Below are 14,007 nucleotides of genomic sequence, written 5' to 3'. Positions count from 1 at the left end.
ACGTCATAGCAGAGCTCCATCTTCAGTATATGGTGTTGCCCTTCAGCCTCTCTTCTGCCCCTTGGGTTTTTACCAAATGCATGGTCATGGTTACAGCATACCTCAGGAAGAAAGGAATCCACATCTTCCTATATCTGGAAGACTGGCTATACTGAGAGGCAAGTCTAGAGAGGACGTCAACATTACATTGTGCCTGCTCAACCGTCTGGGTTTCATTCTAAACACTGAAAAGTCAGGTTTCAGAGTGGTAGCTGTGTTAGTCTGTATCAGCAAAAAGAATGAGGAGTCCTTGTGGCATCTTAGAGACTAACAAATTCATTTGGGCATAAGCTTTTGTGGGCTAGAACCCACTTCATCAGATGCATGGAGTGGAAAATACAGTAGCAGGTGTATATACGTAGTACATTAAAAGATGGGAGTTGCCTTACCAAATGGGGGGTCAGTTTAACAAGACAGTTAACAGTATTGAATACCAAGGGAGGAAAAATCACTTTTGTAGTGGTAATGAGAGTGGCCCATTTCAAACAGTTGACAAGAAGGTGTGAGTAACAGTAGGGGAAAATTAGTATGTGAATTTTGGTTCCCACTCAAAAAATAGACTTCATTGGGGCCCTAATAGACTCTCCGAGTTTGAGAGCATTTCTGCTGATTGACCATTTTCAGTCATTCACCACCTTTTCTTTAGTCTGCAATCTCAGCTTTCCCCAATGTGTTGAATGTATCTCAGGCTCTTGGGCTACATGTCTGCTGGCATGCAGGTGGTCCAGTTTGCAAGGTTGTGTCTTTGCCTCCATCAGATGTGGCTCAGGACAGTTTACAATCTGACTCTTCACTCCTTGAAGAGATTGGTCCATCTCCCTCCACTGGTCCAGGACTCCTTGCTGGGGTGGATGCTCCTGGAGAACGTTTGTCAGGGCACTCCCTTCATCCATCCAGGTCTGTCTCTGATGCCTCCAAGATGGGCTGGGGAGCCCATCTGGAGTTGCTGAAAGTTCAAGGTCTGTGATCAGAGCTGCAGTCCTCACTGCATATCGAAGTGCTGGAGTTTTGGACCATCTACAATGTATATCCCGCTTTTTTGGACCATATTAGATATATGGTCCAATATAGTCACATATTTACCAACAATATCACCACAGTGTATTATGTGAACAGGCAAGGAGGAGAACAAAAGGCCATCAGGTTGTGGCAGTTCTGCACTGAGGAGAGTATCACTCTGATAGCCAATCATGTGCCCAGAATCTAGAATCATCTCACAGACTATTCTCAACAGGAATTTTTCCCTGAACCATGAGTGGTCTTTGAAAGCAAATTGTCCTCTGGGTCATTTTTGGAGTTTGGGGCGTTCCACAATTGACCTGTTTGCCATGAGGAAACAGGAAATGTCTATCTGTTCTGCTCTAGAGGGAGCCTCAGTCCGGGATCCCTATCCAATGGTTTCCATCTCAGCTGGTAGTCTGCTTTCCTGTACACTTTCCTCCTGATCCTGATCATCCCACAGGTTATTCTCATTGCTGCAGTGTGGCCAAGGCAATGCTGGTTCTCCAGCCTTCTCACATTGTCAATTCAGCCTTTCATACCTCTTTCCTCTTCAACCCAGCCTAGTTGCAGAGCATCACGAGCACACCTTGCATCCCACACTCAGTTCCCTGCATCTCATGGCATGGCTGCTGCTTGGCTAAATGAGGAGGAAGAGCAGTGTTCAGCAGCTGTTCCACAGGTCCTAGTCAACAGTAGAAAACCCTCTAACAGAATGGCCTCTTCAGCAAAATGGAAGCGATTTTTGGTGTGGTGGTTGGCCCACGGAATTCAATCAACACTGGCTTCCATCCAGGACATCTTGGAGTACTTGCCGCACCTTCAGTTGTTGGGAATTGCACTTAGCTCATTGAGAGTGCATCTGGCAGTGACATCGGCATTTCATCCCCCATGAAGGGAAGATCAGTCTTCTCCATTACTGTGGTAGCAAAATTCTTAAAAGGGCTTCTTCATCTCTGTCCTCTGGTCCAAGAGCTCGTTCCTCTTTGGGACCTTACCGCGGTCCTAGCAGTTTTAATGGGGTCTCCATTCAAGCCACTGGCATCTTGTACCTTTCCACTTTTGTGTCAGAGAACTGCATTCCTCGTAGCAGATAACATGTGCAAGAAGAGAATGAGAGTTGCATGCTCTAATGGCAGAGTCTCCTTTATATACAATTCTCTAAGGGCAAAGTGAATTTACAACCATACACCGAATTTTTGACTAAAGTGGTTTCTCAGTTCTGTTTGAACCAGGTGGTATATTTGTCTGTGTTCTTTCCTAAGTTGCGTTCATCTCCGGAGGAGCAGCATCTCCAGCCATTAGATGTCGGGGGATGTCTAGCCTTCTGTCTGGACAGGACTAAACTGTTTTGTGCTTTGCCTCGCCCGTTTGTCACATGCAAATCATGTGAAGGGGAAAGTAGTCTCTTCACAGATGATTTCTAAATGGATAGCATCCTGTATCGAGACTGCATATGAAATCGCCTAGTCTGTGCCTCCTCATCAGGTGCAAGGTCATTCTGTGAGTGCAAGCAATCTGAAGAAGTGAGCTGTAGCTCACGAAAGCTTATGCTCTAATAAATTGGTTAGTCTCTAAGGTGCCACAAGTCCTCCTTTTCTTTTTGCGAATACAGACTAACACGGCTGTTACTCTGAAAAATGTCAGTAGTGTTCCTCAGTGACATCTCAAAATTGAAGATTTGCAGGGCTGCTACATGGACATCCATACATATATTTATGAACCATTATGCCTTTACCGCATCTTCTAGAGCGGATGCAAGTTTTGGTAGGCGGTCCTGCAATCCTTGTTTAGGTAGACTCTGAGCCCCACCTCATGGGGTGGGTACTGCTTGTGAGTCACCTAAGTGGAATACATGGCTGCATTTACTTACAGGGAGTAACCATTTCTTCTTCTTCTTCAACTGTGGTTCTTTGAGATGAGATGCAGATTTGTATTCCATGACCCACCCTCCATCCCCTGTATCGGAGTCTAGTCTCTGGGTATTCTGTGTAAAGGAACTGAGGGGGTGGGGGGTCAGGGAGACTCTGCTTCATGTTGCCAGAGGGAGGGGCTGGTCATTAGGTGCTATTGCCACCCCTCTGTGAGTACTGCTAGGCAAAATTCTCTGGCTCTGGTGTGCTGTGTGTGTACACACCTAAGTAGAATACATGTCTCTCTCATATCTCAAAGAACCACAGTTGTCATAAGTAACCATTTCTTTCCATTCTTCAGTAGAATGTTTTTCTGTATTTGCCCAGCCAGTGACGATGAGGATCCTGAGGGGTCTCGGAAGTCTATTTCCACCAGTCAGTCTATTCTGGTTTGGGACCTCAACCTGGTTCTTAAATGTCTTACAGGATTCTCTGTTTGAACCAATGACTACCTGCTCACTCCTCCATTTATCGATTGAAAACGTCATTTCTGGTAGCCATCACATCAGCACGAAGAGTTAGGAATATAGGGGCCCTTCTGGCATACCCTCCTTTCACGTTACTTTTTCAAAGACAAGTTCACATTATGACCACACCCCAAGTTTTTACCAAAAGTATCTTCCGAGTTCCATATTAACTAACCCATTCATCTCCCGATCTTCCACCTTAATCCTCAGCTAGACAAAGAGGACATGTTGTTACACACACGTGACGTCAGGAGAGCCCCGACCTTCTATCTTGACAGGACTAAACTGTTTAGAAAGACTCCCAAATTATTTGTCTCGATCAGATACATCAAAAGGGTCTGCAGTCTCTTAACGAAGGCTTCCCAAGTGAATATCTGATTGCGTTAACTGTTGCTACCAATCTTGTAATCTCCAAGCACACGCGGGCATACGAACTCGCTCTACAAGATCAGTTTCCACTTCTACAGCCTTTTGCAAAAATGTTCCCATCAGTGAAATAAGTTGAGCTGTGACTTCAACCTCTGTACGTACCTTTGCTAAGTAACTCATGCAATAACTCATGACTTGGCTTCTGATGCTGTATGTGGCTCAGCTGTACTTCCTTGAATACTGGCCTCTGCTCTGAAGACCCTTCCTCCTTAAAGGGAACTGCTCAGTAGTCACCTAGAGTGGAGCACCCAGAGGGACAGTACTAGAAGACGACATGGTCACTCAACCTGTGCAGTAACTGTAATTCTTCAAGATGTGGGTCCCTATGGGTTCTCCACTATCTGCTGTCCTTCTCCTCTGCTTTGGAGTTCTCTGCTACACAGCAGAAAAGAAACTAAGGGCGGTTTACCTGTGTGCTGATATATAACGGCAGGGAGCAACACGCATGCGCAGGCTGAACAGACGCTGCTATGAGAAATCTCCAGTCATAGGCGCAGAGGATGTAAGTACACCTTGAGTGGAGCACCCATAGGGAGACACATCTCAAAGACCCACAGTTACTACACAGGGTGAGTAACCATTTATTGGGGTTTTTTTGGTTTTTTGTTTTGCCCAAATTTTAGGGGATTCAAACAAGCTGTTTGAGATGTGTCTAAAAATATATTCAAGATTATTTCTACTGGGGTAGCTTGAAGTGGGGGGTAAAGGAAGGTGCCACCCATTATAGAGTTTTGCCACATTGTTGAATTGTTGTATTTTAGAGCAGTGATTTTCAACTTGTGGCCTGCAGACCCATAGGGGTCTGCAGACTATGTCTAAGATTTCCAAAGGGGTCCACACCTCCATTTGAAATTTTTTAGGGGTCAACAAATGAAAAAAAGGTTGAAAACTGCTGTTGTAGAGGCAACATATGCTGTACCTGTTTGCAGTAGCTTTAGCTAATATCAGTAGTGTATTTTGAATAGTAATTTCAGGTTTAAATGAAGTGATAAAATATGCCAGATTGTATCATCTACGTTAATCTGAATTAAAAGTTCCTACAGTGCTGGGAAAGCAACTAGGGTGATGCACTGATTTATACAAAATATAAATAGGGACAACAAATATTGCATCATCTGCAATTTGTGAGATGTTTTAAATGTCAACATTTGTTCGAAACTTTGGCACTTCAGAGGTGATACACTTGGTACATGGAATTGCGCTGTAGTACTTTGTCCCAAATACTAGGTACATTCAGTATTGTCAAAATAGTCAACCTCAGAATTAATTGAACAGTTAATCCACTAAACAAAGAACATATTGTAGCTGGGAAATTAGAGTGTATCCTCAAGGTTGTTTTAATTGAAATCTTAATTTAAACATCATGGAGTGTTGTCATCTCATGGCCTGCCAAAGTTCTTATTGAATTTAAAAATAAATTCCTGATTAGACTACTTGTATTTTTTCCCCATTATTATCTTAGGTTAGTTTTGTGAAAGAAGCTATAATGAAAGTGCTAAATTTAGTGCTGATGTTTGCAGATCGTTGGCAGGCTGGTTTGGGAGCTTGGAGGTAAGTAATATGTCATAATGTTTTATAATGTGATCATTTCACAGCTCCAGTGTTGTATTTGATGTATATATCTTTTTGCTTTGCATGTTTAATGGGAGACTAATGTGACCTTTTGTTAACAAGGATAAAATTCAATGGAGCTGAAGCTTATCAGCTGCAGGCACCTGTTGGTTGTATAATCAGAATGTGTTTCTCAGTGAAAAAGGTGGCCAGTAAAAAAAAATTAAAAAAAAAAAATTGTAAGACTATAGTGTACAACAAATGGAAGTACTTTTTTTTTCTCATCATGTGTTTTTATAAACTAATAAAATGAAAGGCTCAATGGTCATGCTCGTACTTGCATCTTTCTTCTGAGACTTAGCTTAAACTCACAGGCACTGGAAACTAACATTCATTTGCTTGGTTTATGAGAACTGTGGGCATAACCAATAAGGACTCATTCTGGTCTGATAAAAAGGAAAAGTTAAACTTCCTTTGTTATTTCCTCCTCGGTAAATCTTCCTTTTTGATGTAGACTGCTAGTGATAGTAACCTTGTCTTAGGTCTCAGAAGGTGAAATCCTCGTTCTGTTAAAGTCAGTGCAAGTTTTGCCTTTGAGTTCAGTGGAGCCAGGGTTTCACCCAGAAAGTTCAGGACTCACATTGTTTCAAAAATATTAAGTCTGATAAACTTCTAAGCAGGGTACTTGCGTTATATGAGGATAATCTAAAATTATTGTATTCTATTGTTTTTTTTTCCCTTTATACCTCCTGCGTATTCTTAGGCACAAGATGAGAAATTTCTCTAAGGCAGGATTTTCAGGAGTGCTCAGTGCTGGCCTAACTGTTCCTATTGAAATCACAATCCACCCCCTAACTTTCAAGACTGTTTGTTTGTTTTAGGTCCTGCTGTTTATCTGAGTCAGTTATCCTGCTCTAGGCATCCCTCTCCTGGGCAAGTGTTTCTGATTTTGCCTGTGGAACCCATCCCCCATGTCAGGGGAAAAAGAGGAGCAAGTCATCAGGTAGCTCCCTAGCTCTAGGCTTTGAAGCAATGTGGAGCTCGAGAGCTCATCACATAAGAGAGGTTTCCTAGACAAGAACAGTAGATTTACTCCACACAGGATCAGTAGTTCTTCCTCAGAGTTGTTAGATGCATACCAGAGGGTAGAGTTAGCTCATTATTAATTATTTGTGTTGTGATAATGCCTGGAAAGCCCAGTCAAGGATTGGAGCTCTGTTGTGCTAGGCACTTTGTACACACACAACTGAAAGATGATCTCCACCTTATTTTTATTCATTATTAGAAAGAAAGGATATGTCATTTTATATAGGACTATCTATGTAGTTATTTATCCGTTTTATATTTGTTTAAATTAAACTGCACTTCTTTCTTAGGATGGAATCCATAGAGAAGATGGAATCAGATTTTAAAAATTGTCACATGTTTCTCGTAACAGTTCTAAACAAAGCAGTCTGTAGAGGCTCTTTTCCTCATTGTGAGTATACAGAACAATTTTAAAATAGGCTTTTCCTTTATTGACACTTCTAATTTATAAGCTTCTTTCAGAAAGTAGGCTTTTCTGGGTTTGTAGGAGTGAGGCTGTTTTAATGTTTAGTATGTTTTAAATTGAATTTTATTGTGTGCAAGAACATAGAGATTGGCAAAGCATTTTCTATTCCCTTTTAATACAACAATTTAACAAAATTTTTAGAGCATTTGTGCCTCACTTTGTTTATGAACAGCAAAACTTCCTTCATTTTGCCTAATGCCCTAAGGAGGGACATGCAAATGATGATTGGCATATATCATAAATCCTAACTTTGCCAAAGGAATTCACATGCCACTTAAAATAAAGTATTTGGTGATCAGTTATTTGACTACACATCTCTTAAGATGGCTGATGTTGAATTAATGACCAAAAGATGATTTGCAGTCAGAGCTAATCACTGTTAAACATAGATTGCATATTGTTGTACTAGATTCAGATTTTGTATTGCCTGGTATAGGCCAAGCAGAACTGATACCTATTTTATTGTTTTATGACATCGTAATGGACAGCCTAAAATGGATGCCATAAGATGCCATGCTCTATTTTAACAATTCAATAGTTTTTAGTGGTGGTTTGTTATGTTTTATGTATCATTATCATCTTGTATGGTGCTTAACAGGCAAATGAAGGCAGTGCCTGCCTGAGTAATTTACATTTTAATGGTTACATACGTTAGGAGTCAAAAGTTCCATTTTATATTGTCCCTGACAATTTTAACATGTCACAAACATTGGTAGAACCTCACTATTCTTAAACCCTTCAACTGATAGCGAGAACATCGTCTCTGTGCAGCAGTGTCACAGACCTTTAACTACAACTCTCAGACTTTTTTAGTGTAAATGTTGCACCCACTAAATATTTCTAAAGTTAGCAATAAAATATTTTCCTAAGTAACAGGTGCTTCTTTGGATGAATAAACATGCGATGATGTGGGTAGTGGTTCAAGAATAACACCAATTTCTTTATTTTAAATTATACTGGCTTCTAACAGTGACAGAGAATACAACCATGGGCACTTTTTGTAATTTCAAGAGCATAAATATGAGAGCAGAGCAGAACTTAGATTATGTCCACTGTTTCAAGTGAATTTACTCTGTATTTGCACTGATGTAAATTAAAGCAGAATTTTGTCCTGTGTTGTTGGATCTTTTGGCTGGTGGGGTTTATTGTCAGTGTAGATGTTTTAATACTGTTTATTTACAGTACAGGATAAAGGATACGTTTAAAGGATACATTATAAAGGATAAAGATACATTTGTTCAGTTTTGCACCTTTTGCTAAGGATAAGGTTCCACACCAACATCTGAAAGGAAATTAACTCTCCTCAATTGACCCCTCATTATTTCAGATAATGAAATTGATAACATTGAAAATGCCTGATGTAGGGACTTAAATCCTCAGGTGTTATTTGTCATTTGAATAATAAAAGATATCTGCCTCATAAGCTATAAAACTGACAATTTCAGTAAACCTTGGCAGAGTGATATAAACAAGAATGTTTAAAATGTTTTAATTTTTTTATCTGTTTTGATTCACAGTGGAGTCTTTAGCTTTGTCACTCATGGCTGGCATGGAACAAAGTTAACAAAAGACCAAAGTGCATTGAACTGCTCAAGAACTGAACTCCTGCAGCATTCATCTGCAACATTATTTATTCAAAATTAGCATTTTATACTGCAATACATGTATAGGTAGATAAATGGCAGTTGATATAATTTCCTTTCATTGACTGTTTGAAACTGTAAATGGTTATGTACAATATTTAATGAGTATTGGTTGTGGTTGTATTTTTTTCCTGCGTGTTAGTATGCTATAACATCAGATTCATGCTGTCTTGTAAAAGTAGCTGATTTGAAAATACATGAAATGTTTCTTCTTGTGAAGAAGGAATTGTTCACTATTTTGTAAAATAGAATATTTGCTGATTAAGTCTTTAAAATAGTTTCCGTTAATTTTGCAATAAATGTTAAATACTTGCCATTTTTAACTAGGATCAAAAGCACATATGTAGAATATACTATAACTGTGAGAATGAGGAGTACAAGAATACTTGTTCTCAGCTCCTTACCCTTCCCTTGTTCTTCCAGGCCTTTCCACAGGTGATCTGTCCCTTCTCCAGCTTCCTGGTCTCTTGCAACCCAGCCTCCGATATTGGTAGTTCTTCAAGCGTCTGTAAATGTGGATCTCACTCCTGGTGTGCATGTGCCTCTTGCTCAACAAATCAGAATCTTTTAACCAGCAGTGTTCTTTGGGGTCACACACATGCCCTGCATATCCTTGTGCTACCCCCCTCTCAGGGGCAGAAAAGATGGAGTATATTCAACCCACTCAATTCCTTCTTACCACCTGCAAAGAAACAGTCTCTAATCCTGGGAATAGCAGCCTTGTCCTGTCACCTGTTTTAAATAAATAATAAAAAGAGCCTGTAGATTGATTGAAATGCTACTTTTGCATCTGTACTTCTGCTGAAATACAGTCATGAATTTGTAAGTTTTAAAAGTTTTTTGGCTGTCTGAGCTCAGGTCAAGTCTGCCAACCCTAAGCCTTTAGGCTTCATATTTCCGAGCTTCCCTCTGCAACCACGGGGACTAGAAACTCAGTATTTTTTTTTTAAAATAAAAGTTGAGATTTTAGTGTAATCACATGACTCCAGGAGCAGGGCCTTTAAGAGCAGCACCAAATCATGAGAAAGCTGGCAGCACTGGTGTGTCATAGACAGGGAAACTGCTGGTGCCTTCTAGTATGTTCCATGTCAGTCTGTAGCTTATTATAGGATGTTATCTAAGCAAAACCTATACCATATTAGCACAGCTTCCCTTTTACTGCTATGACTCAGACTTCTGGAGGGACCTCCTTTGAAGGGCGGGGTGTCATCAAAGGTAATTTGTACCTTCATTCCACCTTGGTCTCTTCCCATCATGATATACCATGCTCTGTAGTGTACCTGTATTTGATATATCCATAAATACTTGCTGCTTGTCCAGTTTAACAACAGTAGCCTTAGCATGCTGTACTTGGGCGCTGAGGTCCAGGAGTTGCTTGCACTGGTTCTGGTATATTCATATGCTGTTTGGCCATATAACAAGTAGTTGTATACTTTGTTTTCTGAACTTTAAAAACGTGACTGATAAGATTGTTGGTGGTTTTTTATATACATTGGTTACTCCTAGCTCCACCCAAATATTAACTTTCTTTTCTCTCAACCTGCTTTAGGTGTTACATTTAGCTAAGTGGCTGAACAAAACCAAAATACCTGCCACATTTGATGCAGCATTAACTTCTTGTGAGTCCCCTCCACAGCAGCTACTGTCAGCAATAACTTCACTTGGAAAATCTGTGGGAGCAGCCTAGGAGTACATGGTGGAGAGTGGCTGCTTTGTGGGACCTTAACCCCTCCAAAATCTCGACTCCTTCGCAGAGCAGTGGGTGTTGTGCTGGGTTTTCTGCTTAGTGTCCCTATCTGGTTCCCTTGATTTACACTTGTAACCCCCACTGCCATCATTTGTTACCCCCTGCTTTAGTTGATTCATTGTCTCTGTGGCCCTTTCCCCTTTCACGATGAGGGCCTTTTGTTATGTTGGGTTCCTCCATTCCCCCTTCAAATAGGATTTCAGATTGGACAGCTCTAGTCATGGAAAAACTAGAGCTGATTATTTTTTAAGGGGAAGAGAAACTGTGCATGCGTATGTGCATTCGTGCTCTGTCTCTGATAATGAAAAGAGATTTGGCTCAGGCTGTCTTCTGTTGTATTAATGTAGTTGGAATATATGGGCCCAGAGTCAGCTATTTACATAACCCTTTTATTGTCCAACACTAACGTTTTAAAAAAGGTTCAGGTTTGGTATACAGAGACCTCAGCGTAGTACCAGGGCCCAAACGCTATTAAAACTCTCTGTAATCTGTTATTAAAGATACAGAAAAGAAGGAAAAAAGTTAAAGCATTTGAAATGCAAGTTAAGTAAGGCTTTCATTATAACCATAACTCTTTTCCCCTTTCCCTTTGCTATAGAGTTTTTAGAATGAAACCCTACTGTCCGATGGTCTCTTAGTATTAAAGAGGGTGTTAACTGTTCTTTCTCTTTTTCCCAAAGAAGTTAGTTGAGATGGGCTGGAGCACTGGTGATTACTGCTGTTAAAGTTCAGTCCTGTTTCCAAGAAGACAAACATGTATAAGAGGCGAGAGGAAAAAAATCAGTAAAGATAGAAAGTGCTGCTTCTATCTCTGCTGTTGACTCTGACGTGCAGCCTCACTTCTGGAGAAACAAAGGCACAATGCACCATTTTATCAGCCACTCTGAGACCTGGCAAATTTGTACCAGCATTGGTGTGTTTAGAACTTTGCTATTAACTACCTCTTTACTTACAGGCTCATGGCACTGTTGCAAAATATATAGTCTTGGCCAGCTAAGCCAGACTGTTACTAGACAGAAAGCAAAAGGAGAGGGATAGGAAAAAGATACACAAAGGGAGGGAGATGTGACAGACTCACATCCCAGGTTGTTGGCTTTCAGCCAGAGCCAGTGGAGATGGTGATGTCAAGTAGGTCCCTTTTTTTGGACCAATCTGTTCAGGACACCTTTTTCCATCCAGCTGATGAAGTCCCATTGGTGTCACAGTGGATCCTGGGGTCATAAGAGGGGGTGGGTGGCAGGCAGCCATGAAGGTTACTGCAGCAGTTGCTGGCAGACAGCTTCTTTTAATTTTTGCACCAAAAGTTGTCTTCTTTATAAAAACTCCAATAATGAGCTCATTCCCTCATTATTTTGTCCACGAATAAGTAGTTAGTGACACACCAGTTTTGGTTCATTGATTTCCAGTCTTGCACTTCTCTTGTTTACCAGGCATGAGCTTAATGCAGTTCTTGAGTTACATCAGTAGTCATCTTATTTAAATTAGTCTCTCTTGCACCTTTTCCCACCAACAATTATTGTTTTAATAAGTTATTGAAACACTTTGTAAACTTCTATCTAGTTTCCCACTGTTAATCTCACAAGTGGGATAAATGCATAGGCCTAATTATTATGACACATCCCATCTGATAAAAGGTCTGGTTTAGAGAAGGGAAAGTTTCAAAAAGAGACTCTTTGCAGAACACTCCAAACTTTCAAAAGGTGACGTCTGATTTGAAACTCTTGTCTGTTCCAGGAAATGCCACTAGATGGAAGGATTTCAGATTTCCTGAACTCGCTATTACAGATCAGTTAATCCTCTCAGGAGTAGTCCAAGGCTATTGTTTTAATAGTTCCTTGGTCAATGTTTTAAAAATATGAAAAAAGACATCTGCCTCCTGAAAAGTTTCCACTCTAAAAAGATAACCTCCAGAAGAACAGTTAATTTTATAAACTACATATACTTTACAGTAAAAGGCTCATGGTGTAAATGACTGAGAAAATGTAACTTGAGGAGGAGAAGGAGGTTTATAGGTCCAGAGAGGTCATTCTGAGCATTGGGAGGGAAAGGAATTATAGGGAGGGAACTGGCTGAGTATAGGATCAAAATAGAATGACAGGCACCCCGAAATAAGATGGATGCACAAGTAGGACTATCTGGGGCCTGGAAAATGAGGACAAAGTATTGGAAACTGATGTTTAAGGAGACGTGCAGCAGTAAAGGGTCTTGTAAAGGAGGACTGCTGTGACTGGGGTGGCAGACAGATTTTGGATAGACAAGGGTTTAAGCTTGAGCTTAAGTAATGTGAGATTGAACTGGGGTGACCAGATAGAAAGTGTGAAAAATTGGGACAGGGGGCGGGGGGAATAGGCACCTATATAAGAAAAAGTCCCAAATATCGGGACGGTCCCTATAAAATCGGGACATCTCGTCACCCTCGATTGAACAGAGGGGAAGAGGTCAGCACAGAGATAACTGAAGACAGAAAAGTGGATGAGGCCACTCAGGGATAAGATGTAGAAAGACAGGAGGGCCCCAAGATGGAACCCTGTGGGACACTGACCAAAGTAAAAGGAGCGAGAAGTGGAAATAGGAAGTAAGACATTGAAGAAGTAATTCAAGAGATTAGGGAAATGGTGGTCAACTTGTGAAAATGATAGAAAAGTAGAGAAAAATAGAGGCTAATGTATAGAATTTTCAAAAATGCCTGTAATCCCCCCCGGTTACATTTCCAGTATTTTAATATCCAGAAAAAACAGCTATTATCTAGATCTTACATCCAAGTCAGATTCAGGTGGACCAGAGAGTTGCGGTAGTAGATCATAAATAAAAATATATCTGCATTTCAGTGTAAATGAAGCCAGGATGTCCAAGATCCATAATAAACCTGAAATGAGAGAATAATTGGTTGTGACCTATAAAAGAAATTCAAAATGAAGTAACATCAGTGTGGTGTTAGCAGCAATAAAAACAGTTGATTTTCTTTCTTTTCTGGATCTAATTTTTTATTTCCCTATCTTGTTCACGCCAATCATTCTCAATAGCTGAGGTTCACAATAAAACAAACTTTCCAGTGCTTCTCTTTTCCTGTAAGTCTGTGTAGAGATTGTGCAAAAGCCCTCAAGAAAAACAAGATCCAAGTCGTCTTTACCTCAGCAACTGCCTTATAAAGACTTCCATATTGGTAGCTTCTTAGGAAAAAAGTTCTCTTCTGAGGCAGTCCCTGACAGATTGTGGACCTGTAAATCTTATTTCAGCACCAGAAAAACAGTTTAGAAGTATATAGATATGCCTATAATATAATGACAAAAGAGCATGGTTTCTGAAAGGAGATATGTCTCTTTAAACTGTTAGACATCTTTGACCTCATTAATGAAATATTTGAGAATAAGGAGAATTGGTTGATATAGATGATTTACTCTGACTTTCCAAAGGCTTTTTATAGTCTTTCACAGAAGAGATATTTAAGAAAATTTAGAAGAGTGGAAATCTGGTTGGGGAAAAAAACTCAGAAAAATCTTGGTCTAGAATATGAATAAATGGTCAGTTCTCAGCAAAAGAGGTTAGTAGCATGGTGCCTTAGGAACTAGAGATGTTAAAAATTGCTGGCTCATCAGACCAGGAGGATGACTGGAAGCAGATATCAGAGGGCTAGCCGTGTTAGCCTGTATAATAACATTTAAAAGTA

At 40.3% G+C, this 14,007-nt stretch overlaps 1 protein-coding gene across 5 annotated transcripts in view; it reads left to right on the top strand.

Annotated features, from left to right (window-relative positions):
• Positions 1-13,302, top strand: part of TUBGCP5 (tubulin gamma complex component 5) — a 48,912-nt gene extending 35,610 nt beyond the window's left edge. For all 5 annotated transcript variants that reach the window (XM_073353301.2, XM_073353291.2, XM_073353282.2 and 2 more), the window contains 3 exons: positions 5,310-5,398; positions 6,775-6,875; positions 8,468-13,302. In XM_073353301.2, the coding sequence (XP_073209402.1) occupies positions 5,310-5,398; positions 6,775-6,875; positions 8,468-8,514 (237 nt within the window). In that variant the 3' untranslated portion in view covers positions 8,515-13,302. The remainder of the gene's footprint in view (positions 1-5,309; positions 5,399-6,774; positions 6,876-8,467) is intronic.
• Positions 13,303-14,007: the final 705 nt, after the last annotated feature.

This window comes from Lepidochelys kempii, chromosome 1, assembly GCF_965140285.1.
Source record: "Lepidochelys kempii isolate rLepKem1 chromosome 1, rLepKem1.hap1, whole genome shotgun sequence".
Lineage (NCBI taxonomy): Eukaryota > Metazoa > Chordata > Testudines > Cheloniidae > Lepidochelys > Lepidochelys kempii.
This window is presented reverse-complemented; position numbering and strand designations above follow the sequence as displayed.